Here is a 27565-nt window from a genome sequence, read left to right as displayed (position 1 = left end):
CAATTTACCGTTAATTCTTCGTTTCTCCTAATTAAATTCTGAAAGTGCATGGAACTTCGGAAGGGATGACCGTTTGTATTGACCTCAGCTCACCAATATACAGTTATTTTAGATGGTTAGACATGGGTATCTTCCATGTGTCAAGATTCCTATAAAAAGATATATTAAAAATTTTACCCTACTTCAATAAATATTTTATTTTTTTGTATTATTCGAGTAAAAAGCCGTTATATTTAACTTTTTCATCCCAAGCCCGTAAATGAAGAGGATCTTTTACTTTTTTAACCTTACAATTCCTTATACACTATCAAACAAAATCCAACGGTCTCAAGCAACTTGCTTTTTACACACTCTTCAAAGCGTAAGATTGCTATTAATTTACCTACAACTTTTATTTTCCGTTGCTTCATGTTATTAATCTAATGTATCAAATTAATCTTCACTTTTAATTTTTTAGGCCCTATTATAGGCAAGGGATAAACCCAATTTAGCAACTAAGAAGTAAAATAATAATAATAAATTAAAATGATCGAATACAAATATTTTACGTGAAAAATTCTTTTAAAGAGAATAAAAATTACGGGTAAAAATAAATTTACTATAACAACAAAAATAAAGAGTACAAAGTTGGAAATAATACTAAACCTTGAAACCTAAAAATAAGAACTCACAAAATATAAATACAAAATTCTATGAAAACAAATACCTAAATGTGTAATGGGTTATTTTTCTAAGGTAGAAAATAGCATATTTATAGGCTAAATTGTAAGTCAAATAATATTAAAATAACCTACACTAATCAGAATTTAAATGAGAGAAAAAAATTGAAAAATATGAGGCATAACCCCACAATATAAGTACTAAGGAGATCTTTGTACTAGGAGTCGAATATTCCTTCTACTAAAAAAAATAAACAAATTATTTTTTTGTGTATTAGATCAAAAAGTAAGACTTAAATACTAATAAATACTGAAATTATTTTTAATTTATCAGATTAGGCCAACTTCTAGGATAATTATGGGAATAGGACGTGTGACACCCCAAACAGACCAGAACAGACCAACCCTGTAACGTCCCCCTACCCGAGACCGTCGTTGGAGTCGAGCAAGAGACATTACAAAACTTATCTTAGCACTTAAACAGTTTTCGTAGTAAACTATCCATCTGCATCATGGTCGCTAAAAAAAATCATATCTCGAGTTACGAAACTCGAAATCTAATTCCGTAAATTTTTCATGAAACTAGACTCATATATCTACTTACTAACTTTTTTCTAGAATTTTTGGTCAGGCCAATTAGTACAGTTTATTAAAAAAAGTCTCCCCTGTTTTAGGGTTCAGCTACTCTGACCCTTGTTCACTACAAATCAAATTTATTCCTGTACAGAAATCCAATGACTATGCCATTTGTTTCAATTAAAAATAGACTCAATAAGGAATCCATACATATAAAGTTTGAGTCCTAATTCTTAATACACAATTTATGGTGAATTTCTAAAGTCAGAACAGGGAATTCAGAAATTGTTCTAACCCTATTTCACCAAAACGTAAATATCTCATAAAATACAACTCTTTTACCTATTTTATTTCTTCCATATAAAAATAGATTCATTAAGCTTCAATTACAAATTTTATTCATTATCTAATTCACTTTATACTATTTTTGGTATATTTCAAAGTTGGACTACCGCTACTGTCCAAATCTGTTTTAGTATAAAATGTTGATAACTAAGTTTATAACATCTTCATTTCTTCTCTCTACAATATTTACCAACACTTCCTTTTATTACTCTTCACTAACATATCAAAACATACCATACTTAAGGTTTTGGTAAGATTTACAAAACATACCAAAATATCGCTTAACAACTTAGATACTTTCAAAATGACCAAAAGACATCCTAGGTACAATGCCATTTTCCAAAAAAATAGAAACTTCACCAATTTGAGTTTGGGGATCGGCTTGTATGCTGAGTCCTTATACTTTCGTACCTAGCCTGTGCATGGAAACAAACCGTACGCTGAGAATACTCTCAGTGGTATTTCTATAAACAATAGCTTAATCAACTTTAAAACATGGTAATTCAAACACATTATTGCTATTATTCAATATCAATCAGTACTTTAATAACCTTTACTTTATTTACCCTTATTAACATAACTCGGACCTTTGAAGGATACGGATTCAACCCACACTCGGGATAAGCACATAGTGCTTTAAATCCGAACTTTAACATTATAGTACACAAAGTACTTCATCGGAACAAATCCAAACTTTAACGATGAGTCGACACATAGTGTCTCATTGACTCAATGTCGAATATCTCAATACTTCCAATTCCTATGACATGTCAACTATATCCGACTAGCCCGACATTGTTAATAGGGTATTCAAAATCACATTCATTTCAATATGGTAAAAATACTTACCTCATTCACATTTTCATACAATATAAATATCAAATATAGCAATAACGATTAAGCTCGGTTTATAGAAATACAAACCACTATTTATCGAATTTAATCGATATCTTCGTTCACTTTCTATTTTCCCTTCTTTGATGATGTATCCGGTGCTACGTTTGCTACTAACAATCATACAATTAAAAATCATCAATATATTAATTCATAAAACACATTTTCACTTTCTACCAAACTTTTACAAAAATTCCAATTTCGTCCTTTTTCCATTACTAATCTTTTTTTCTTTAATTTAAGCTTCATATTCTCTTTTAATCAACTCATTAACAATTTCTAACTCATAAAATTCATTATAAAGCATAAATTTTGAGCTCTATTCAACTTAGTCCCTATTTAAACCTAATTTAGAAATTCCTTTAACTAATCACTTCTAACTTCAATTTCTATCAATTTAACCCATAAAACCTCAATTTATTCAACTAAATCAATATCTAAAAATTCTCTATTTTTCTTCATTTTAACCTCATACATGTAGAACTTTGAATTAGGCATCCATAAACATAAAAATCATAGGAAAATGAGCTAAAACAACTTACCAATCAAACTTTAGGGCCTTAATCCTCAAATTTCCCTTTTTTATTTCTTTCTTTCTTTCCTTCTTTCTATCTCACATTTGCTCTCTGTTAGTCTTTCTATCTTTCTTTCTTTCTTTCTTTCTCACGTTTGCTCTCTGTAACTTTTCTATTCTTTACTCATTATTCTTTATTCATTTTACTATATTATATTATTATTAACCTATAATAAATATAAAATTAACATGTGTAATAGCTATAATGTAAAATATCTTATAGCTATTACACATATATGCCAACTATTACACATGTTATATCATGCATTCACACACATGGCACTTAGGGTCTAATTGCTAGATTAGTCCATTTTACTTCTTTAATCTATAATTAAACTTTTATTCCTTATGCAATTTAGCCCTTTAAACTAAATTCAAGCTACTTCACTTAATTAAACACTAAATAACCATTCAACTATAATTCATAAATATTTCTAATAAATATTCATGAATAAATTTCACGGAAACAGTACTCAAGACTCAATTTCCGATACCGTAACTTTCGTTCATTACAATTCTCGCCCCCTTAATAAATTTCGTCCTCGAAATTTACCTGAAAAGAGATGGGGGTATTAAGATCTCATCGTTTCTTTCGGTTCCCACGTAGCTTTTTCAACACTGTGACTTCGCCATAGCACTTTTACTAAAGGAATATGTTTATTACGTAATTCTTTTACCTCTCGTGCTAGAATCTCAACTGGTTCTTCTTCATACGATAAGTCAGGTCGAATCTCTACATTCTCGGTCGTAATAACATGTGAAGGATCCGATCGATATCTTCTTAGCATAGAAACATAGAAGACATCGTGCATTTTCAGTGGTTCAGGAGGTAAGGCCAATCGATACGCTACTAGTCTAATTCTCTCAATAACTTCGTAAGGCCCAATAAAATGAGGACTTAATTTTCCTTTTTGACCAAATCTTAGAATTTTCTTCCAAGGTGAAACCTTTAAAAATACTTTATCCCCGACTGAGTATTCAATATCCCGTCGTTTCAAATCTACATACGATTTCTGTCTATCAAAAGCAGTTTTCAATCTTTCCCGAATTTTCTTAACTGTACTTTCCGTTTCTTGAACCAATTCAGGTCCAATCATCTTCTTCTCATTCAGTTTTGTCCAACATATGGGTGATCGGCATCTTCGTCCATACAAAACCTCATACGGCGCCATCTGTATACTTGACTGGAAACTATTATTATACACAAATTCGGCTAATGACAAATAATATTCCCAGTTAGACTCAAAATCAATCATACAGGCTCGAAGCATATCTTCTAAAATTTGTATTACCCGTTCAGATTGACCATCGATGCATGGATGAAAAGTCATACTAAAGTAAAGTCGAAAATCAGAAAGATTCATGTAATTGCTTCCAAAACCTTGACGTAAACCTTGGATCTCTGTCAGAAATTATTGATTTTGGAATACCATGTAATCTAATAATTTCCCGAACATAAACCTCAGCAAGTTTCTTTAACTACCAATCGGTTCTCACAGCTAAGAAATGAGCTGACTTTGTAAGTCGATCAACTATTACCCAAATAGCATTCTTTTTACTTGTAGACATCGGTAAACCCGTCACAAAGTCCATCGTTATTCAGCCCATTTCCATTCAGGAATATTGATAGGTTGAAGTAATCCCGATGGAACTTGATGTTCTGCCTTCACTCGTTGACAAGTCAAACACTTTGCCACATATTCAGTTATATCTTTTTTTCATTCCCGATCACCAATACAATTCACGCAAATTACGATACATTTTCATACCTCCAGGATGAAATGCAAATGGACTATTATGAGCTTCTCGAAGAATTAACTCTTTCAACTCAGAATTATTCGGAATGCAAAGTTGATTCTGAAATCTTAGACAACCATTTCCATCAATGCTAAAATTTTCTGTTGTACCATTCCGAATCATCTCTCTTTTCTTTAACAACTTATCATCTTCTAACTATGTTGATTTGATTCGATCAAACATTACTGGCTTTATTCTTAATTCAGTCAAAAGGCTGCCATCTTCAGTGATACTAAGTTGTGCAAACATTGCTCGTAATTCAATCACAGCTTTTCTACTCAGTGCGTCGGCTACTACATTAGCTTTCCCTGGATGATAGTCTATGACACAATCATAGTCTTTCAGAAGCTCTATCCAACGCCTTTGTCTTAGATTCAATTCTTTTTGGAAAAGCAGATACTTCAAACTTTTATGATCCGTATAAACATAGCACTTTTCACCATAAAGATAGTGCCTCCAAATCTTCAAGGCAAAAATTACAGCTGCTAATTCTAAATCATGAGTTGGATAGTTGTGTTCATGCGGTTTCAGTTGCCGTGAAGCATAAGCTTTCCCGTTCTGCATCAGTACACATCCCACTCCACTCAATGAAACATCACTGTACACTACAAAATCTCTTACATCGGTCGGCTTCAGTTTGTACAAACTCGGTGGCATATCTACTCAATCTCAGAAATTCTCGTTCATAATCCACTATAAGCATCTCACCTTGTTTCAGTGTTAAGAACTCTTGTCTTTTGTCCTCTATGTACATTTCTCCCAAATACTTCTTTTGAAACTCTTTTTGAAAAAAGTCCCAACTTATCTGTTCCTCAAGTACATTCTGAATCACTGATTCCCACCATACGAAAGCTTTATCTTGCAGTAATGAGACAACACACACTAAGCTTTCTTGTGGTGTACATTCAAGTTGCTTCATAACTCTCTTTGTAGTCCCTAACCAATTTTCAGCAGAAGTCGAATCAATTCCCTTTACACCCAAAAATTCTGTAGCTCTATATTTTCTCAATTCTTTAATTGGAGCTCTTCGGGTAGTAGGGATAGAGGATGTAGCAGGCATAGTTCTTACCGCTTTTTGAAGGGCATCGACGATTATTCTAAAGATTTCAGTATTATCACTTCCAACATTCGGTTGATTTCCTACCGGATTCACACTTGGAGTTGCAGACTCCAATTCATTCACATTATACGATTCATCATCCTCACTATACATCTCTTGATCAGTATCCTCAATGCTTTTGTCAGACATTCTTAATGCTATAAAACAAAAATATTCAATAAACATATCAGCATCCAATCTCAACTCAAATTTGACTCAGTAATGGCATGTACCTCTAGATTCACATTGACATTCGATTTAGTCCTAGAACCGACTAAACCTAATTAGCTCTGATACCAATCAAGCTTGTAACGTCCCCCTACCCGAGACCGTCACCGGAGTCGAGCAAGAGACATTACAAAACGTATCTTAGCACTTAAACAGTTTTCGTAGTAAACTATCCATCTGCGTCACGGTCGCTAAAAAAAATCATATCTCGAGTTAAGAAACTTGAAATATAATTCTGTAAATTTTTCCTAAAACTAGACTCATATATCTACTTACTAATTTTTTTCTAGAATTTTTGGTCAGGCCAATTAGTACAGTTTATTAAAAAAAGTCTCCCCTGTTTTAGGGTTTGGCTACTCTGACCCTTGTGCACTACGAATCAAATTTATTCCTGTACAGAAATCCAATGACTATGCCATTTGTTTCAATTAAAAATATACTCAATAAGGAATCCATACATATAAAGTTTGAGTCCTAATTCTTAATACACAATTTATGGTGAATTTCTAAAGTCAGAACAGGGAATTCAGAAATTGTTCTAACCCTATTTCACCAAAACGTAAATATCTCATAAAATACAACTCTTTTACCTATTTTATTTCTTCCATATAAAAATAGATTCATTAAGCTTCAATTACAAATTTTATTCATTATCTAATTCACTTTATACTATTTTTGGTATATTTCAAAGTTGGACTACCGCTCTTGTCCAAATCTGTTTTAGTATAAAATGTTGATAACTAAGTTTATAACATCTTCATTTCTTCTCTCTACAATATTTACCAACACTTCCTCTTATTACTCTTCATTAACATATCAAAACATACCATACTTAAGGTTTTGGTAAGATTTACAAAACATACCAAAATATCGCTTAACAACTTAGATACTTTCAAAATGACCAAAAGACATCCTAGGTACAATGCCATTTTCCAAAAAATAGAAACTTCACCAATTTGAGTTTGGGGATCGAAACATATCTTTGAGTCCTTATACTTTCGTACCTAGCACGTGTAACGAAACAAACCGTCTGCTGAGAATACTCTCAGTGGTATTTCTATAAACAATAGCTTAATCAACTTTAAAACATGGTAATTCAAACACATTATTGCTATTATTCAATATCAATCAAGACTTTAATAACCTTTACTTTATTTACCCTTATTAACATAACTCGGATCTTGAAGGATACGGATCCAACCCACACTCGGGATAAGCACATAGTGCTTTAAATCCGGAACTTTAACATTATAGTACACAAAGTACTTCATCGGAACAAATCCGAAACTTTAACAGTAGTCGACACATAGTGTCTCATCGACTCAATGTCGGAATATCTCAATACTTCCAATTCCTATGACATGTCAACTATATCCGACTAGCCCGACCATTGTTAATAGGGTATTCAAAATCACATTCATTTCAATATGGTAAAAATACTTACCTCATTCACATTTTCATACAATATAAATATCAAATATAGCAATAACAATTAAGCTCGGTTTATAGAAATACAAACCACTATTTATTGAATTTAATCGATATCTTCGTTCACTTTCTCTTTTCCTTCTTTGATAACGTATCCGATTTTCGTTTGCTACTAACAATCATACAATTAAAAATCATCAATATATTAATTCATAAAACACATTTTCACTTTCTACCAAACTTTTACAAAATTCCAATTTCATCCTTTTTCCATTACTAATCTTTTTTCTTTAACTTAAGCTTCATATTCTCTTTTAATCAACTCATTAACAATTTCTAACTCATAAAATTCATTATAAAGCATAAATTTTGAGCTCTATTGAACTTAGTCCCTATTTAAACCTAACTTAGAAATTCCTTTAACTAATCACTTCTAACTTCAATTTCTATCAATTTAACCCATAAAACCTCAATTTATTCAACTAAATCAATATCTAAAAATTCTCTATTTTTCTTCATTTTAACCTCATACATGTAGAACTTTGAATTAGGCATCCATAAACATAAAAATCATAGGAAAATGAGCTAAAACAACTTACCAATCAAACTTTAGGGCCTTAATCCTAAATTACCCTTTTTTATTTTTTTCTTTCTTTCCTTCTTTCTTTCTCACGTTTGCTCTCTGTTAGTCTTTCTATCTTTCTTTCTTTTTTACTTTCTCCCGTTTGCTCTCTGTAACTTTTCTATTCTTTACTCATTATTCTTTATTCATTATACTATATTATATTATTATTAACCTATAATAAATATAAAATTAACATGTGTAATAGCTATAACATAAAATATCTTATAGCTATTACACATATATACCAACTATTACACATGTTATATCATGCATTCACACACATGGCACTTAGGGTCTAATTGCTAGATTAGTCCCTTTTACTTCTTTAATCTATAATTAAACTTTTATTCCTTATGCAATTTAGTCCTTTAAACTAAATTCAAGCTACTTCACTTAATTAAACACTAAATAACCATTCAACTATAATTCATAAATATTTCTAATAAATATTCATGAATAAATTTCACGGAAACAATACTCAAGACTCAATTTCCGATACCGTAACTTTCGGTTCATTACAAACCCAAATCCAAAACGTCACATTAGCCACCGAAGTGATTCTCTAGCACAAAATCACCCAAAAACACACCTCAATTCTAACTAATAACTGTCTATTTTTATTGCGGAAGCAATTTGCGAACCATTTTAAAACTATTTTTAAAGATTTAAACCTAAATGTATTTTAGCCATTTTACCACTTAAAACTAAGCGATCTTAATTTTAATTCTGAATGATTACTAACCTTCTTTTAGTCAATTTATGAAATCCCTAAAATTCATTTTAATTAACCATTTTCTTTAATACATTTACTAATTAAGGCTATATTAGCTAAGTTTTATTACTTTAATCATATATACAATTCTAATTACAACTAATAAACAACATGTATTCATAATTTAAACATTCTAAATCATGCTTAACAAACAACAATTAAATCATACAATGGACTTACCGTAGCCACAAAGCTATCCACTCCTTGGCAAGGTACAATTAAAATGTGTTAGTAAAAAATTCATGCTTCAATCACTATGTTTTCAATCACCATGATATCACTTAGCAACATACCATAATCCACACAACATTTAATCATAAAATCAAACATAAAAAAAAAAAGAAAAAGAAAAAAAGTATAACATCTCAAAAATAAAAATCTAAATAAAAGTCTCAAATATCTATTACAAGTATATCAAATTATTCCAATTGAGTGTCAGAATGCCCTCTAATGTTTTGAAAAAAGAGTCATTAATCTATACTACCAAATAGCTTTAAACTTGGACCAGCCTTGCCTTTGCTCCTCAATTCCCCAAAGCCGTAAAAAAAACTCTGCACAAAGTTATGAGAGTGTGAGCTGAAAAAGCTTAATGAATGGTCATAAATTTATATTTCTACACTTAAAAGGTAAAAGTATCAGAGAAGTCCCTGTATTTAGAGATAGATTGTATTTCGGCTCATTTATTAAAAAATGGTAAATTAACTCTTATAAATTTTGAAACGTGTAAATTAGTCCCTTCATTAAATTTTATCTGTTATATAATGACATGTAACGTTAATTTAAATGGTTAATTATTAATTTGGTCCCTAAATTATAGATAAAATATCATTTTACTTTAAAAATTTCTTAACAATAATTCTAATTTTTTAAAATATTTAAAATAAATATAAATTATTAAAAATTATGTTAAAATATTAAACAAATTTAGCCATTAATGTTTAGAAAATTTGTCATTTTAAAATTACATAATAATCACTAATGTTATCAAATTGTTACACATTGATCATTTGTCCATTAACTACCATTAAAATATATTTTTAAATAAATCCACTATCATTATTTTTATCTTTTGTTATCTTTTTCCTTAAGAAATCAAAGCTTGATTCCCGTTAAAACAAAATCAAACCTAGATTTATTAAAACCAAAATTTACATTCTTCAAAGAAACTCCTTTTTGGTGAATCGTGGTATCTTTTTTTTTTCTGAAAAAATTGAGCTCTTTTTTAATTATGAGGAAACATTTTCATTTTTAATAAAATTCTCAATTTAATGAGAACTATCTAATGCAATAAGACGCTAACTTTACAGGTTGAGAACGTTCTCTAATGTAATTCTAAAAGCAATCATTCATTTCAATAAAATCATGATTTTATTACTGTTGAAATACAATTAAACTAAAGAAACAATATATTTATAGTAAACAAAATCATTCAATTTTGCATCTCTTTTGCGACAAAGAAAAAGTTGAAGACAATGAGCTTATTTCACTACTTCACCTCTAGAGATGTGTTAATGGCTAAGGTTTATTTTAAATAAAAATTTCACTTTTATCTTTTATTTATACCCATAAATTTAAAACATTATTTTCTAAAATTTCAAAACTCATGGAGTACATGTTCAAAATAAAAAAAATTGTTAAACCCAATAATTTAAAGATTAAAGAATAAAATCTTCAAATGGGAAAGTAATAGCTAAGAAGATGCAAAAATAAGTAATCAAAATTTTTAACAATGACTATAAATCATTAGGAGATGTAGATGCAAAATGAGTATTCACTAAAGTAAAAGAAAATAAACATTAAATAGATTTTTATTTATCTTTTAGTTGGAAGGATGGGCGATGAAAATTAATTTTTTTCTTTTGCTTCAATCATGTTTTTATTTTATTTTTTTTTTACTTCAATCTAAGTATTGGAAATTTTTTTACTTTTTAGATTTTGTAAAATAGCAATGATTTCTAGGTTTCGAAAGTTTGATAAAACTTTTTTGTAAATTCTTTAGAATTTTATTTTAAAAATATTTTAACATAATTTTTAATATATTTTGAAGATTGTTTTAATTTTTAAAATTATTATTAAGAGTTTTATAAAAGTAAAAATAATATTTTAGTTATAATTCAGGAACTAAATTAGTAATTAATTATTTTAATTATCATTCCATATCATCATTTAATAGATAAAATTTATCAAATGAACTAATTTACAAGTTTTGAAATGTATAAAATTAATTTACTCATTTTTATCCAAAATTACGAATATGATTAATTTAACCGTACTAATGTTACATTTCAAATTCAACTAGACTCTATACAAATATAAACTCCAAAAAATTAGTATACAGATCTCAAATGTAAAAGAGAAAGGAACATCCCCATTCTTGGCAAAGCCAATCCTTGCATATCCTCTTGTAGCACTTGAGCTGGTCCTGCTGGTGGGCACACGAGATTTGCGGGCCAACATTCTGGTTAAAGGCCAGCAAAAGCTAAAACATCAGCTAGCCGATTTCCTTCTCTATACACATGGACGACTTCAACTTCCGTAACATATCTCTAGTTGCTCTGAGCACAGTATAGTGGTGAGTAACAACCTCCTGGCAATTCCTCAATCATCATAAACACCTCAAAGTTCGGCCTCTAAAACAGTAACACTCTTTGAAGTCGTAAAGATCCTGATTCAAACACAAACCCTCACACAAAAGCATTCCAATAAACCATTAAAAGATTCTACTCCAACGTCAAATAGATTTTGAATTGCTATTACTTGACCGCAATAACCACTTGCTCATTAAGGAATTGCAGCCCACCTTAATGTTGAAGGACTATAAAGCAAATACACTATGAAATAAATCATAAATGAAGCACAGTTTAACGTTCATCACTCTTGCTACGAAGTTGATACTTTTGATCTAAATCCAACATCTACTATTTTCATAAATATTAAATCAAAACTTGATACCTCCTCAAAGATCCTACCTATGCAATTAATATTATCAGTATAGTCTTGGATCAGAACTGGATTCTTTGATCACTTCGAAATTGATTCAATCTCGTGCAATGCATTCATGACATTCCCTAAGAAATTAAGTAATTACAATCATCTTGCTAAGAAAGGTTTTTTTTTCTTTTTGGTCTCTATTTGTTGAAATCAGCCATGTATTCCTCGAAGCTAAAATATGGGCGTGCACAGTATGCTTATTAATGATGCATCAAAATTATCTTAAGTTAAAATGTTGCTAAGAGAGACTGCAGACAAAAGCATTACTTAGTAAAATTTGAAGTAAATTTCAAAAGAAAAGAACCTACCCGACTACCCAGTAACCGAATTTGATAATATCCAAGCAGATTGAGAAAAGCAACGGATGAGTTGAAAACCAAATTCAAGGAAAAAGAAGATACTCCTCGAATTATAAGTAACAGGTGAATATTTCCTAAATATTCTGAATTATAAGTAACAGGTAAATATCTCCTAAAATATTTGAGTAGGGACCTGTAAATCTCAGCACGATCTTGTCTTGGGATGACTGAATTCATTGACCTGAAATGCATTTTTATGAATTGGATTTTGTTAACAAGTCAACAAATCTAGGTCAAAGCAAGACACTGGAATCGGTATTTTCTCCCATGTCCTCTGCATAATAAACCTTAATTAAACAAATTATAGAAGAGAGAAAAGTTAGATAATTGTTATCTAATGCCATCATCATAAATCCCTGAATAAGACTAACCAGAAAAAGAACCTCACCTGAATTATTATTAACACATACTACGTCCTTAAATATATATATATATATATCAGTTGAACAGAGTCAGGAAGGGACTTGTAAATCTCAGCCCAGTCCTGGTTGGAACTGTATTTGTTGGCTCCTGAAAAGTGTTTTTATTAACTAGATTTGATATCTGCTTCAAAAAAGCAAATCAGCAGCCAACAAACCCAGTTCAAATCAAGATACTGGAATACTGAACTGCATCATGAATTGCAGGTCTTGGGGGTGATTCATCGCGTCAACCACCATCCACCATCTACATCCTTCCCCTATATAAACTCTGTAATATATATATATATAGAAACAAATTAAAACAGATTATAAAAGAGATTGTGGATATTGGTTCGTCGCTTCTTATACTATCAATTATCTACACCTTCCCCTATATAAACTCGGCAAAAATATATTAAAACAATTTGTAAAAGACAGTGGTTTGTTCATTGCTTCTCTTAACATCTACAATCTACTTCCTTCCCCTATATCCTAAAAGTTACTGAGAATAATTAGTTCATACTTCCCAATAAAATTCTCACATTTTATGATAAAAAATAATAATAAAAGAGACAATTTAAAACAAATTATGTAAGGCAGGAAAGCTAGATATCAAATACGGTTGGCGTGGTGGTTTCGCAGCCGCTATTTCAAAATAGCTAAAGATCTCAACAGCTGTGTGAACAAATTTCAGATGTACTTCGAAACAAAAAGTAGAATCCAAAGCAGAAAACTCAAATAGAGAGGCTGATATTTTAAGGGTTTCGAAATTTACCTTATTTGATCGGAGTCGTGGTGAGATGCTCGCTTGGCGGTCAGATCCGTGCGAAGAGAGATTAGGGTAGGAAGGAGCTCTTTAGCATCTTTTATAGGATATAATTCTATTATTAATCCCTGTACTTTTGTACAGGTTGTGAATTCAGTAACTATACTTTAATTTGATCAATTTCTAACTCCTTTTAGTAGTTAAATCCATTAGGTTAAGTTCAGTTGCTAATATTATACTACACATATAGTTGTAGGCTTAATTCATATCCTCCAATTGAATTATTCTTGTAACACCCTTAACCCGTATCCGTTGTCGAAATAGGGTTTCGGAGCATTACTACTATTTACAGATCACTAAAAAAAATTTCACTTAAATACTTACAGATTTCATGCATCAATAAATATATTACCATTCAATCAATGACTTGGCACTTGCCTAAGCATCATCAACAACAACACTTGTTAGTGTACTTACACATATTGCATATAAATTCTTATTTTCTCAATATATCATATTTAAATTTAATACTCGTCTTAACTTACATATTTTCCTTATATTAACATATAAAAGATAATCTCATATGTACATGCCATGATACATATCATTCTCTTACCGTTTATTTAATAACATTATCATTCATTTCATTATATCAACATTTCATGTACCATATACTTTCCACCCATGTGTCCATATAACATGTACAAATCATAATATAAATTCAATACAAAGATAAATGATTTATGAGTTCATTAATTCCATAATTTTCATATTCTTCCATTTCTCATATTTATCCCGTTGAATTTCTCGAAATTTCGATGGATTTTCCTTTGTTCAACGGGATGTATCATTTTATCGGGCATTATCAAATATATCCATATCAATTTCATATGCATGACAAAAATACAATTCACAAGTATAATCTTGAAATCCATTCCATTCAACCGGGATTTATTTTCAATTTATATCGAGTATTATCAATATTCCATCAATTATCATGAATTGAACATTCAAATCATATTTTTATCACATAACCACATATTTCAAGTGTTTAAAAACACAATTCAAGTTACACAAACTTACCTCATTGCTTGTTTGTGTTTATAATTTCATTAATCCGATATCTTTTCTTTTCCACGATCAAGTCTCGTATTTGAGTTGTTCAGATCTTTATAAATAAATTTGATCACCATTTTCATTCATTTCATATTCTAATGCATTTAATTAATGCTCTAGGCAAAATTACTATTTTACCCATAAACTTTTAATTAATGACGATTTCATCTTTATGGTTAGGAAAATAAAATTCTTGCAATTTAATCCTTAATTCCAACTATTATTCTCATGCGTATTGATAACAGTCCATGAATTCTATAAAATATCAGGATTTTCCATAATTTTAACACTTTTCAATTTAATCCCTTAAAACATGTTTTTTCCCAATCTTGAACTAAATTAATAATTTCTTTCAATTTTGTAATTTAAACAATAAAATAATCCATTTCATGCAATTTAGTCATTTCTGACATTTTTGCAAAATTGCCCATAAAATTTTACTTTTATTCAATTTAGTCCTTGAGCCTAAAATATACAAATTAGCCATGCTAGATGAATATTCATACATATTATTTCTCCTCCTCCTCTCCATTCCACATCCTTAATGTAGATAACACACTTGTAAGTAACATTATCCATAATTTTTATTATTTACTTTTATGAATGTTCAAGCTATCTATCTGCGCCATAGTCACTAAATTATTTATATCTGGAGCTATAGAACTCCATATTAAGATCCTATAATTTTCCATGAAACTAGACTCATATATATTCTTACCATAAAATTTTCAGAATTTTTGGTTTAGCCAATAAGTACAGTTTATTCTTTAAATTTACCCCTGTTCTGCTGTCTGACAGTTCTGGCTCTTCTTCACTAAAAATTAATTATCTCCTCGTACAAAATTCGAATGATGTTCCCGTTTGTTTCTATTGAAACTAGACTCATTCAGGATCCTAAACATATAAACTTAAGACCATAATTATTTTTATCCAATTTTTGATGATTTTACAAAGTCAGAACAGGGGAACCCAAAATCATTCTGACATTGTCTCACAAAATTCATCATATCTCATGATTTACAATTCCATTGCTTACATAATTTCTTTTATAAGAAACTAGACTTAATAAGATTTAATTTCATATTTTATTCATCCTATAATTATATTTACACAATTTTTGATGATTTTTCAAAGTTAGACTACTGCTGCTGTCTAAAACCGTTTTAGTGTAAGATATTAATTACCATGTTATAACACCCTTATTTTCTTTTTCTACACCATTTCTCATCACTTTCTCTTATTTTCTCTTCACTAACATATCAAGAACATAGAACCTTATGTAAGAAAACTCTACTATAACATTATTTCCATGCTTTGTCAATAATAACAAACTTAAAAACATATTGAAATCTTGATGTACTTACCTTGTTCTCTTGATACCAATCTTTAACTTGATTTTCTCTCTCCTCCAGCTTCTATTTCTTGAATCCAACTTGATATTCTAACTCCCCATGGTCTCCTTAACATTTTTTCCTCTTAGTAGCTATGGAAATTTTTTTAATTTCTAGGTGAAAATAGTGAATTTTTTTATGGAAGGACCAAATTGTAAGAAAAGGAAAACTTTGTTTCTTCCTCTTCTTCTCACGTTAGTTGCATGAGAAAGGTGATCATCCTCCTCTTTCTTTCCTTATATATATATATATATATATATTAAATAAAATAATAATAAAATAATAAAATATCATTTAAAAATCAATTTAAAGTATTAATAAACTAATATTTATTTATTTAATTTATCTAAAATATCTCCAACATCATCATTGTCTCTAGATTTCTCTCTCTTCCAATTGACCATTTTGCCCTTCATGATCTTTTAAAATTCTATTCTTGAGTCATCACTTAATTTGATAAAATTACAATTTAGTCCCTCATAATTCTTCACCTATTCAATTGGGTCCTCATTCATCAATTTTCCTTGGCTTCTAGATCATTCCACCCTTAAAATATTTGTACTATTAGTCCTTTAACTTTTCATATTTATACCTTAATCCTTCAAATTTTGAGTATTTACTCTTGGACCATAAAACTTTTCTCACTTTTACAATTTAGTCCTTTCTTGAATCAATATGTCATAATATACTTCCCAATATTGACATAACTCAAAATTTCCCTTTTTGTCACTTTATTTCCTTATTTTACTATATTACGTATAATATTTTCTTGTAAAAAAATTTCGGTATTACAATTCTAGTTTCTATACTTTTCAAATTTTGATATTTCAATCTTGACGTAAATGATAGTTATTAATCCATTAATTAGATTTTTAGCAAGTAATATATAGAAATAATAAATTAACATGACATTACACATATGATAAAATATTCATCACATCAAATTTTTAAAATAATGAGCTTAATAAGTTTAATGTATTGTTTGCTAATGATTGAAATTTTAAAGTTCAAAAAATACAAAAATTAAAATTGACCAAATTAAAATATAGAGACTAAATTCACAATTTCTATAACGCATGAGGACAAATAGCATAATTTAACGTTTTTAAAAATAAATTGATAAATAATTTTGAAAAATAAACAAATTAATTTCATTATAATTAAACAAAATGTATTCACATTATAAATTAAAAGAAATTAAATACATGCAAATAATCACAAAAAAACTAATTAACAAAATAGATTTAATTTAAAAATGGACTAAATTGAACAAAAAAATCACTAATAAAGCTTTACCTGGAAAGAAATAAAAGGTTGATGATCGAATTCAAAAACTCAATGAGCTAAATCGGAAATAAACTAATTTTATTTTGAAACTGGCAGCAATAGTAAAAGCAAAAATATAAAACCCTAAAGTATAACAAATATAAAACCCTAGAAACCATTAAGGTAGGTTTGGATGGGTGATTGGGTGCGGTGAGGTGCGTTTAGCTTACTTTTTGTCTCACACTACAATATCGCTACAGTATCTAATCTCACCGCCACCGCTGTTTTTACACTAACTACAGGTAAACGCACTGCCCATCCAAACTCACCCTAAGATTGTGTTTCAAAGCCAAAATGATTTTGACCTATTGCCGCTGAGTTACAGTTAAGAAAAGAAGCAATTACATAGCCCATGCTCTCTTCAATAATTTAAAGTTTATTTAATATTTTATTTAAAGTAATAATATTTTATAAGTAATATAATATATATATATATATAAAATATGAAGAGACTTTTATCATGTTTTTCTTCATATCGATGCCTAGCAAAAAAAAAAAAGGAAAAAGATTATTCATCATTTTTCCTCCAAATTTTAAGTATAAGGTGTGTTTTTCTTCAAACTTTTCATAGATTTTGAATATTTGAAGCTTGTTTGACATATATGTACCAATAGTTTTTTATTTTATCAAGTATATTAAAAGTTGTCATTAAATGATATTGATGGAAGCTTATAAAATTAAGTGAAATGTGTATGTTTTTGGATGGAAAATGATTATGAGACTTTTTTTACTTGTTAGAAGTGTAAAAATGAAACAAAAATAGCTAGATAATGTTATAGTAAGTTTTGGCCAAAGTGAAGGGGGGAAGAAAACATTGGTCACTTTGTTTAAAATTATGTTAAATGATAACTTGTGAAGCAGTGAGCATTTCGATGAAAACAGAATGGCTAACAGAGTCGAAAGTTATGTGAATTTTGGATCAGAAAACTTAAGTTATCAACTTGTTTAACCATGTATATTCAAGCTTGTCATTAGTAGTTGATTTACTATATCTAGCTATATTAATTTTATTTTATGAATTTTGAATTATTTAATTAGTATTTAAAATATTATGTTTCAATTGAAAACTATGATTTTAATTATAAAATTAGTAGATTCTTAATTTCAAGTTGAATTTGCATATTATAATTTTGAATGTTTGAACAACCACAAGCATGAGTATGTTTGGTTAAAAGTAAAAATTTTGTATTATACGATTTATGATTTGAATTTGAAATGAAATTGAAATGAGAATAATATGAAAATGGAAATGGAAATTAAATGGATGTTACAACCATTTTACTTTTTATAATTTTATAAAATTAAATTTCAGGTCGATTGCAAAAAATAAAGAAAGTAAAGACAATTGATACTTTTTTTAAGCGGAAAAGTAATGATACTTGTGACGCTAATTGACAAGTGAACAATGAAGATTCTTCAACTATCGAAGTTAATACTTCTAAATGTCCAAGACTTGAAAGTGAAGATCATTCAAATCTTTCTTTTGATATTAATAATCTAGAGGAAGATTCAGGATTATGTTCTCAAATATGAGAATGTTAATCAGCGAGATGAAGTCATTCGAGCATATTTAGAAATGGGGTCATATCAAATACATTTGTCTGAGTACCCACTTTCCGGTGACAAGCATCCCCGAAGATTTCAGTCTTCTTGATTTTGTAAATTTCCTTGGTTGGAATATTCCCTTACTAAAGATGTAACATATTGTTTCTCATCCTATCTTTTCTCAAGACATATTGTTTGTCATGAAACGGATGCATTCAATGAAAAAATATGTGCTTTCTAGAATCATGTTGGCCAAGATCCATGCTCTCTACAAAATAATAATGAGAAAATTTGTCAAGATTTGTTAGACAAGGTTATCAATGCACAAAGTTTAGATAAAAAAGAAAGTAATTGCTTATGAGTCAAGACTTCAATTGATATTGTTTGACGACTAACTTTGTAAGAATGTGTTTTTTAGAGGTAATTTTCTTGAATTGATTACATTATTAGCTTCCTATAATGATAAAGTTTCCAAAGTTGTTTTGGACAATACTCCAAAAAATGTTAAATATACTTCTTATATGATCCAAAAGGAGATTTTACATATTCTTGCAAATAAAGTGTCATAAGATTTATGAAGACATTGGAGATTTTAAATTTTGTATCATTATTGATAAGACATGTGATGAATCTAAAAGGAAGCAAATGGTTATTGTTGTGAGATATGTTGATGAGAAAGAATTTATAAAAGAGCATTTCTTTGATATTGTACATGTCCAAGATACTACAACAATAACTTTGAAAAAGGAAATATGTGTTGTTCTTTCTTGGCATTGTCTTAATGTTCAAAATATTTGAGTTCAAGGATACGATGGTGTTAGCAACATGCGGGGTGAATGGAATAGTTTACAAGCATTATTTTTAGATGATTGTCCGTATGCATATTATGTTCATTGCTTGGCTTATCGACTCCAGTTGGTATTAGTTGCTGCATCTTGAGAGGTAATTCTTATTCATAATTTTTTCTCTGATTTGAACTTTATTGTTAATATAATTAATGCCTCTTGCAAACGTCATGATCAATTACAACTTGCCCAAGCAATTGAAATTGCAAATATGTTGGCAATTGATGAACTTGAAACTGGTAAAGCACTTAACCGAATTAGTATTGTGAAACGAGCTAGAAAAACCTGTTGGAGCTCTCATTTTAGTTTTGTTTGTAGCTTGATAAGAATGTTTGATGCTACTTGTTCAATTCTACAAAATATTAATGAAAGTGGCTATAATTATTCTATCCACGAGGATGCAGCTACAGCACATAAGAAGATTACATCTTTTGATTTTGTTTTTATCTTACATCTAGTGAAAGAGATAATGAGTATTATTGATATTCTTTATCGACATCTATAACAAAAATTCCAAGATATAGTAAATGTTATGTATTTAGTCCCAAGCACAAAAACTTTGATACAGAAGTTGAGTGAAGATGATTGGGACAATTTGTTGGAAGTTGTGAAAACATTTTGTTAAAAGCACAATATTGAAATTCTTGCTATGGATTCTCCATATGTGGTAAAACGTGGTCATTACCAACATGTTGATTTCAATATGGAGCACCGTTATCATGTTGAGATATTCAATATTGCTATAGATTATTAACTTCTTGAGCTAAATGGTAGATTTAATGAACGGGCAATTAATTCAAACCATCGTCTTTTACAAATAGTTTTAATATATTTTTGCAGAGTTTATATAGGGAAAGATGTAGATAGCTGCTAGTATAAGAAGCGATGAACCAAGATACACAATCTCTTTTACAATTTGTTTTAATTTCTCTCTCTCTATATATATTGCAGAGTTTATATAGGGGAAGGATGTAGACGGTGGATATAGTGGTTGAAGTGATGAATCGCCCCCAAGACCTGCAATTCATTATGTAGTTCAGTATTCCGGCATCTTGATTTGAACTGTATTTGTTGGCTCTTGAATTGCTTTTCTGAAGCATATATCACGTCTAGTTAATAAAAACATTTTTTAGGAGCTAAATCCAGTTCAAACCAAGACTGGGCTGAGATTTACAAGTCTCTTCCTGACTCAATTCACAACTGATATATATATATATATATATATATATATAAGAAGGTATTATGTGTTAATAATAATAATAATTCAGGTGAGGATCTTCTTTTTCCGGTTAGTCTTATTCAGGGATGTATGATAATGGCATTAGATAACAGTTATCTAATCTCTTCTATAATTTGCTTAATTGAGGTTTATTATGCAGAAGACATCGGGGAAAATGTTGGCTCCGATGTCTTGCTTTGACCTAGATTTGTTAACATGAAATGCATTGGTTAACAAAATCCAATTCATAAAAATGCATTTCAAGTCAATGAATTTGGTCAACCCAAGATAAGATCGTGCTGAGATTTACAAGTCCCTACTCAGATATTTTAGGAGATATTCACCTGTTACTTGTCAATCTGTTTGGGTATTATCAAATTCAGGGTAAGTTCTTCTTTTTTTTTTTTGAAATTTACTGATCAACTTGTCATTGCTGCATAACAATTCAAAATCTATTTGACCTTGGAGTAGAATTGGAATGTTTTTGTGTGAGGGTTTATGTTTGAATCAGGAGCTTTACAACTTCAAAAATTATTCTGTTTTGGAGGCCTAACTTTGAGGTGTGTATGGTAGTTAAGGAATTGCCAAGAGGTTGTTATTCAAAGATATGTTACGGAAGTTGAAGTCATCCATGCGTAGAGAGAAGGTTATCGGCTAGCTGATGCAAGTGTCACGGGTTGCAGTTCAAAGCCCATGACCATCGCACCAAATGCATCCAATGAAGGTCTATTGGTTAGATGGTGATCATTTGGCTCACAAGAACTAGCCCAATACAATAAGCTGTTGGAAAAATCTATCATATTGAAGCTTGAGTGGCCCAATGATGAAGATATGACAACATAGATTTGATTTAAGGTATAGGATTAATCTTGTCCGTCTATTTTGGGGGAGCTTAACTATAAATAAAGAGCTTTCCCCTTAATTGTGGTGGTTAGGTTGACTTAGGCGAATTTGGAGCGAATAGATTGCCTTAGGCTGCACGGATTACGAGACGAAAGATCTACTCCCATGACACAAGGATTGACTTTGCCAAGAATTACGGTGTTTAGAGTTGCATTTGTAATTGAAACTGTATATATGTGTTTAGGGTTTATATTTGAACAAATTTTCTTTGGTGAATTACAATAACAAGGAAAAACCTGAACAATAAACGTGACTAACGCGATTTGAACCCATACTATACTTGGAGCGGTGAATACCCTTAACCATCAAGCCATCACATGGAGTTCTATTCAAACAAATTTTGATTCAATTATAATTTTATAAATGCATGGTTAATTGAATAATTCAATCAACTAATCTCATAATTTGAGACTATATGAGTTTAGGGTTCATATTTGAGCAAACTTCAATTTAATTGTAATTGAATTTAATCAACTATGTTCGTAATTTGAGATATAGACAAGTCTAGTTCAATTTGAAATGTAATATTTGTACTGGTAAATTAACAACATTTGTAATTCAATACGTGTATACAAGTTTAAATTTAGTAAAAGTATTATGGAAACTTTTTATTTAAGGGTTGAACGAATTATATTTTAATTTTTTACTGAAAATGAATAAATTAGTTAATTAATAATTTAAGTTTATTATACTAAATTACTATTTTTTATTTTGCTTTGAAAATTTTTAAATATATATTGATTCAAATTTATGTGTTCTAACATGATAATAAGATTTTAATCGACATGTTTAACTTTTTTTTTTAATTCAAACGATGACTCTACTCAAAATCACTCAATTCTATTAAAAATTTAAATCAAATTAAGATATAAAATAAAACTTGTGAATTCGATTAATTTAAAATTTTTTATTTAATTCGAATCAATTCAATATAAGGTTTTCAGCATAACAAGTCTCTGCAACTGTACACAATATTAACCTCCATTGCTTGGATAGAATCGACTTTGGCTTTTATTTAATGCATAATTTTATTTTTCATTTTCTTCTAAATTATTAAAGGGACGGTTTGACTTTGCTTGTTTCTGGATAGCTCCAATTTCATCTTCTAATCCAACATTAATAAGCAGACAGAAATTATCTTAGTTTAGATATTCAGATTTTTATCATCTTTTTATATCATTTTTCTTGATTCTCAGATTGTACTTCGCTCAAGGAATACATGGGGGATTTCAATGAAGTAGAATCAGATAAAGATAAACGCAGTCGTAAAAGAGTGAGGGTACCTATTCATTTTCTCTTCTGTTTTCCGACTAATTTCTTTATTGTTTACGGTTTGTTTAATTATAGTTCCAATTATTTGGTTGCTCTCCATATATGCAGGGCTGTCATGAGCAGGTGGCAGACTTGATACGTATGATATTGGATGGGGATGACAGATATCGCTCCGCTGTGAGACTTTTCCTCTCTTTTTATAATTTGTTTTAGGGTAAACTATACCAGGCTCTGTTTAACATGCCAATCCTGCAAGTTCTGACTCTTTTTTTCCCCAAATACCAGAATTGTGGCTAACTTTTTACAAGATTGAGCTAAAAGTGGGAACAAAAAATAAAACTGAGGTGCAAGTTGATCCTATTTGTCGAGTGAAGCGGGAAATAGGCAAAGTAGGCATTAAAGCTGACATGGTGTGCATTAAATCCTTGGGGTTGAAGAGGGAATGTTGTGTGTGTTTTTCCTTTTTGAATACTAGGAATCTTGTGTTCGAGCAAAGAAGAAAAGGGTAGTATAGGATTTAAAGGCAGTAGTCATGGACCATCATCTTATGGTCCTAATGTAGTTTTTCATCTTTTCTTCCTTGTTTCTGCATAAAAAAAATATTATATATATACATAATATTAGGTGGAATTTTGTGTCCAAATTTTAATCTACTTGGCCATATCAATATTGCGTAAATATTTCATTAGGCCCTTAAACGGATGAGTGGTTACAACAATTATTCAAAATCAAATTATTAAGGAGATGGATGAACACTAGATCAATAATCACAATTTGGGTTGAAAGAAAATTCAATTTTGATACAACTAAGATTCGAATCAAACTATTCTTGAGAATGATGAATATCCGGTCAATAGGTCACAGGGTACATGAGTAGTTTATTTATTTTTCTAATTTAGTATATTTTTTTAATGCAGAGGAAATGGGAAGAAAAGCAAGCGAGAGTAGTGGAAGCGATGAATCGGCTTCGCGAGCCACAACTCTTACTGCAATGGTTGAGAAAATTGCAGCCCAGGATTGTCGAAAATGCCAGTTCCAGTCTTAGCGTCAACAATGCATTTCAAAGGCTGCATTCATTTTTTAACCAGCCAACAAATCCAGTTCAGGACTTAGATTGTGTGGATGATCTTCCTGACTCAATCTCACGCATAGTTACTATTTTTAGGAGGTAATAGATGTTGATTAATCATTTAAATTAAAATTCGTCATCTGCTTTCTTTATATTTCAGTTCAAGCATTGCAAAAGGAAATGGAGGTGCAGGGAGAGGCTATTGAGGACCAAACAGAGCAATTAATATCAGAGGATAAGGTTTTTAACATGGTGGCAAAAGTTCTATACAGAGTTTTGGCTTCTTATTTAGCAATGCTGCAGCTTACAAATCGTGTTAGTATTCAAGATCTTGTGCAAATGGAAGATCAACCTTTCATATTCCACTTTCCTCTAACCCCTGACTGTAGCAGATGTGCTAAGATTCACATCAATCTACAGGTAAAAATTTTGAGTAGAACCACCCAATTTTTCATTAGTATTTTAATCAATGGAGCATTAGACTTTACTTTTATCATGAAAATTATCACTCCGTAACTTAGTATAGTATAATATCCATATCATCAAGTTAGATGAAAAGTAGTAGCCACATGATCTTTCTTTTGTTCTCGCATTATTGAATTTATAGAGATGATGTGGTAAGTTTATTTAGAACAGTCTTGAGGAGGTGTACATATAATAACTTGTTTTTTTGTCTCTCATGTTCCCACTTTGTTACTAATCTTTACTTTCTAGTCTGTATAGTGAAAATGTACATGACCCCTCAAGAGGAACAAGTAATGATAATGAATTTAGCCCTAGCTTTGTTTGATTGATTCGACTTGTTTGTAAGAGATCAAATCAAAACAAGATGTATTAGACCAACACTCGCACACAAACAAATCCTGGGTAGGAAAGCTGTCAGTTTCTAATTTTGTGTATTGCTGTGTATCTTTCTCCTTATTTACAGGGTTATCATGAGGTTCACCAGGTAGGGTTTGCATATATATATATATATATATATATATTTAATTCAAGTTGCTTATTTTTTTTGGATCACATCTGATTCTCTTCTGCATATAGGATCTTCAGTTACCGCCGTTATTTGAATTGGGAAACAATGATGCCAGAGAAAATCAAGACAATGATGCCAGAGAAAATCAAGACAATATGAAGCTGTCACATGAGAACATCTCTACTGTCCAAGGGTATACAACATTTATGGACGCAATGCTAATGTGCTCACTGGGATATTTCAAAAGCAACCTCATACTGATAACAAGTTTTTTATTTAGGCATGCAGATTTTCGGACCATCCTTACAAGTTCTCTAGCTAAAGCTGACCATAAAATAGAAAGTAACCCAGAGATGCTTGAGCTAGAAAATATCATAAATATGGAGGTAATGGTGGAAAACATGAGGAATAACTTGGCGAAGGCTCGTGAAATGAAGAAATTAGAAGAAGAGATAAAGAAGAACAAAACTAATATTAGGAAAGGCGAACTGAAGGTGGAGAAGGGAGAAGCTGATTTAAAAGAAAACAAACTGAAGGTGGAGCAGGGCGAAGCTGAGTTAAAAGAAAACCAACTGAAGCTGGAGAAGGACAAAGCTGAGTTAGAAGAAAACCTACTGAAGCTAAAAACGTTGCAGAAGAAACCACGGCTTGCCTAATTTGCTTTTCTGAAATACATTCTCAATGGTTTGTTGAGGATGTTGATGAACTGAAGATACAAACAGTATGTGTTTATGTGATGGTTCTGTGTTTGAATCTTAATGGTTTATTGGGATGTTTATGAGCTGAAGATACAGACAGTTTGTATTTATGTGCGATGGTTTTGTGTTTGAATCTCGATGGTCTAAGTGAGATTTTTTTTTTTTTCAAAATTTCACACCTGACAAATTTAATAAAAATAAAATAAAATTAATAATTAGACTAGAATTATGAAATTTGAGAAGTAAACTGACTAAATTCTTAGAAATAAAATTACATATTCAAAATTTAAGAGAGTTTGACAATAATATTAGGTTTGAAAAATGGACTTGGTTGATAATAATATTAGGTTTGAAAAATAGATTTAGATAAAAGATTGGTCCGGTTCAAAATATAATCCGGGTTTTGGCTTAAAAATTCATTGCTCAAGCCATCTTTTAATTTTTAATATATTATATTATGTTATTTTATATATTACATAAATTATTATGAAAGATAAATTTGTAATTATGAAAGATAAATATGTAATAATATATATAATATTATAATACAAACATTAAAATGTCAAGATGTTTATATAAAATTTTAATAAATGAAAAACTACATAAATCTATTAAATATTACAATAAAAATAATATAAATATTTTTAAAAATTTAGTTAACCATTTATAAATATGAACGATTTTAGTAGACTTTTAAGTTTATATTTCAGGCCAAGTGGACTTGAACAAACATAAAGTGTGTTGATACTACACTTAAGTCCGGAATAACTTAACTCGTATCATCTCTAAATGCGAATGAGTTATACCTTATTCTCATTTTGATATTCAAAAGATTTTTTTTAATTTGAGGTAATTAAATTATTATTTTATCTCTTTTATCTAAATATATAAATATTATATCTAATGAAAACATGCCACACGGTATGTTTTTATTAGTTGATGTTATTTTATAATTATGAAAAATAATAGTTTTCTGACCAAATATTTGTTAATATATATATATACTAAACTAGGAATTAAATTATATACCAATATAATATTATTTTACATTTTTATTGTAGACATAAATAGTTTTATTTTTAAATAATTGCATTTATTTTTTTAAATGCTATAATTAAAATTTCATAAGCACACCCACGATGTAAGTGAAAAAATTATATAATATATATTTATTAAAAATTCATATAAAAACAAGTGAAACTTTGATTGAAACAGTAAAATTAAATGTTTGAAAATAAATTAAGCATCAATTAAAATGGTAAAAGTAAATGTTTAAGATTCAAATAATGTCTTAGGTTTAAATCTAACCATGTCTGATTTTTTATTTATTTATAAAATACAAAAGATAAAAAAAACTCATAATAATATAAATTATTATATAAAATGAATGGTTTTTTTCATTTCGATTGAATTAATATCGATTGACTCGTGACACTAACTCAATTAAATGTATAAACAATTTTATCGAATTAAAATTTATAGATCATATTACAAATAGAATCAACGTTTATATTTGAATTATGGCATATATTTTTATCTTAATTTATTTGAATTAATTACAATTTAATTAATAATTGTTTTATATAGATTTTGTAAGTTTATAAATTTGTGTAATATTTTAGTTATTTTTATTTGAACTATGTCATATAATTTTTCATCTCAACTTATATTATATTTTATATAAACTATTATAA

General features: G+C 29.5%; 1 protein-coding gene and 1 long non-coding RNA gene across 5 annotated transcripts; one reads left to right on the top strand and one right to left on the bottom strand.

Annotated features, from left to right (window-relative positions):
* Window positions 1-11230: 11230 nt before the first annotated feature.
* On the bottom strand, window positions 11231-13724 carry LOC108480285 (uncharacterized). Its single transcript, XR_008280227.1, has 3 exons — window positions 13524-13724; window positions 12481-12528; window positions 11231-11662 (listed from the first exon to the last, which is right to left on the bottom strand). It is a non-coding gene; the product is annotated as an uncharacterized LOC108480285 (long non-coding RNA).
* Window positions 13725-22807: 9083 nt separating this feature from the next.
* On the top strand, window positions 22808-26004 carry LOC108481022 (uncharacterized). Of its 4 annotated transcripts, XM_053025871.1 has the most exons (8): window positions 23104-23138; window positions 23240-23308; window positions 23417-23541; window positions 24049-24247; window positions 24361-24620; window positions 25129-25149; window positions 25242-25366; window positions 25454-26004. In XM_053025871.1, exons 3-8 carry the CDS (start codon window positions 23539-23541, stop codon window positions 25827-25829), a joined length of 984 nt encoding a protein of 327 aa, XP_052881831.1. In that variant the 5' UTR covers window positions 23104-23138; window positions 23240-23308; window positions 23417-23538; the 3' UTR covers window positions 25830-26004. The 4 variants fall into 4 exon arrangements, with proteins under 4 accessions (XP_017639671.1, XP_017639670.1, XP_017639672.1 ...); XM_017784182.2 differs by lacking the exon at window positions 23417-23541 and having other exon boundaries at window positions 22808-23132; XM_017784181.2 differs by lacking the exon at window positions 23417-23541 and having other exon boundaries at window positions 22808-23138.
* The last annotated feature ends 1561 nt before the right edge of the window (window positions 26005-27565 follow it).

Source organism: Gossypium arboreum, chromosome 1 (genome assembly GCF_025698485.1).
Source record: "Gossypium arboreum isolate Shixiya-1 chromosome 1, ASM2569848v2, whole genome shotgun sequence".
In the NCBI taxonomy this organism is placed as follows: Eukaryota; Viridiplantae; Streptophyta; class Magnoliopsida; order Malvales; family Malvaceae; genus Gossypium; species Gossypium arboreum.
This window is presented reverse-complemented; position numbering and strand designations above follow the sequence as displayed.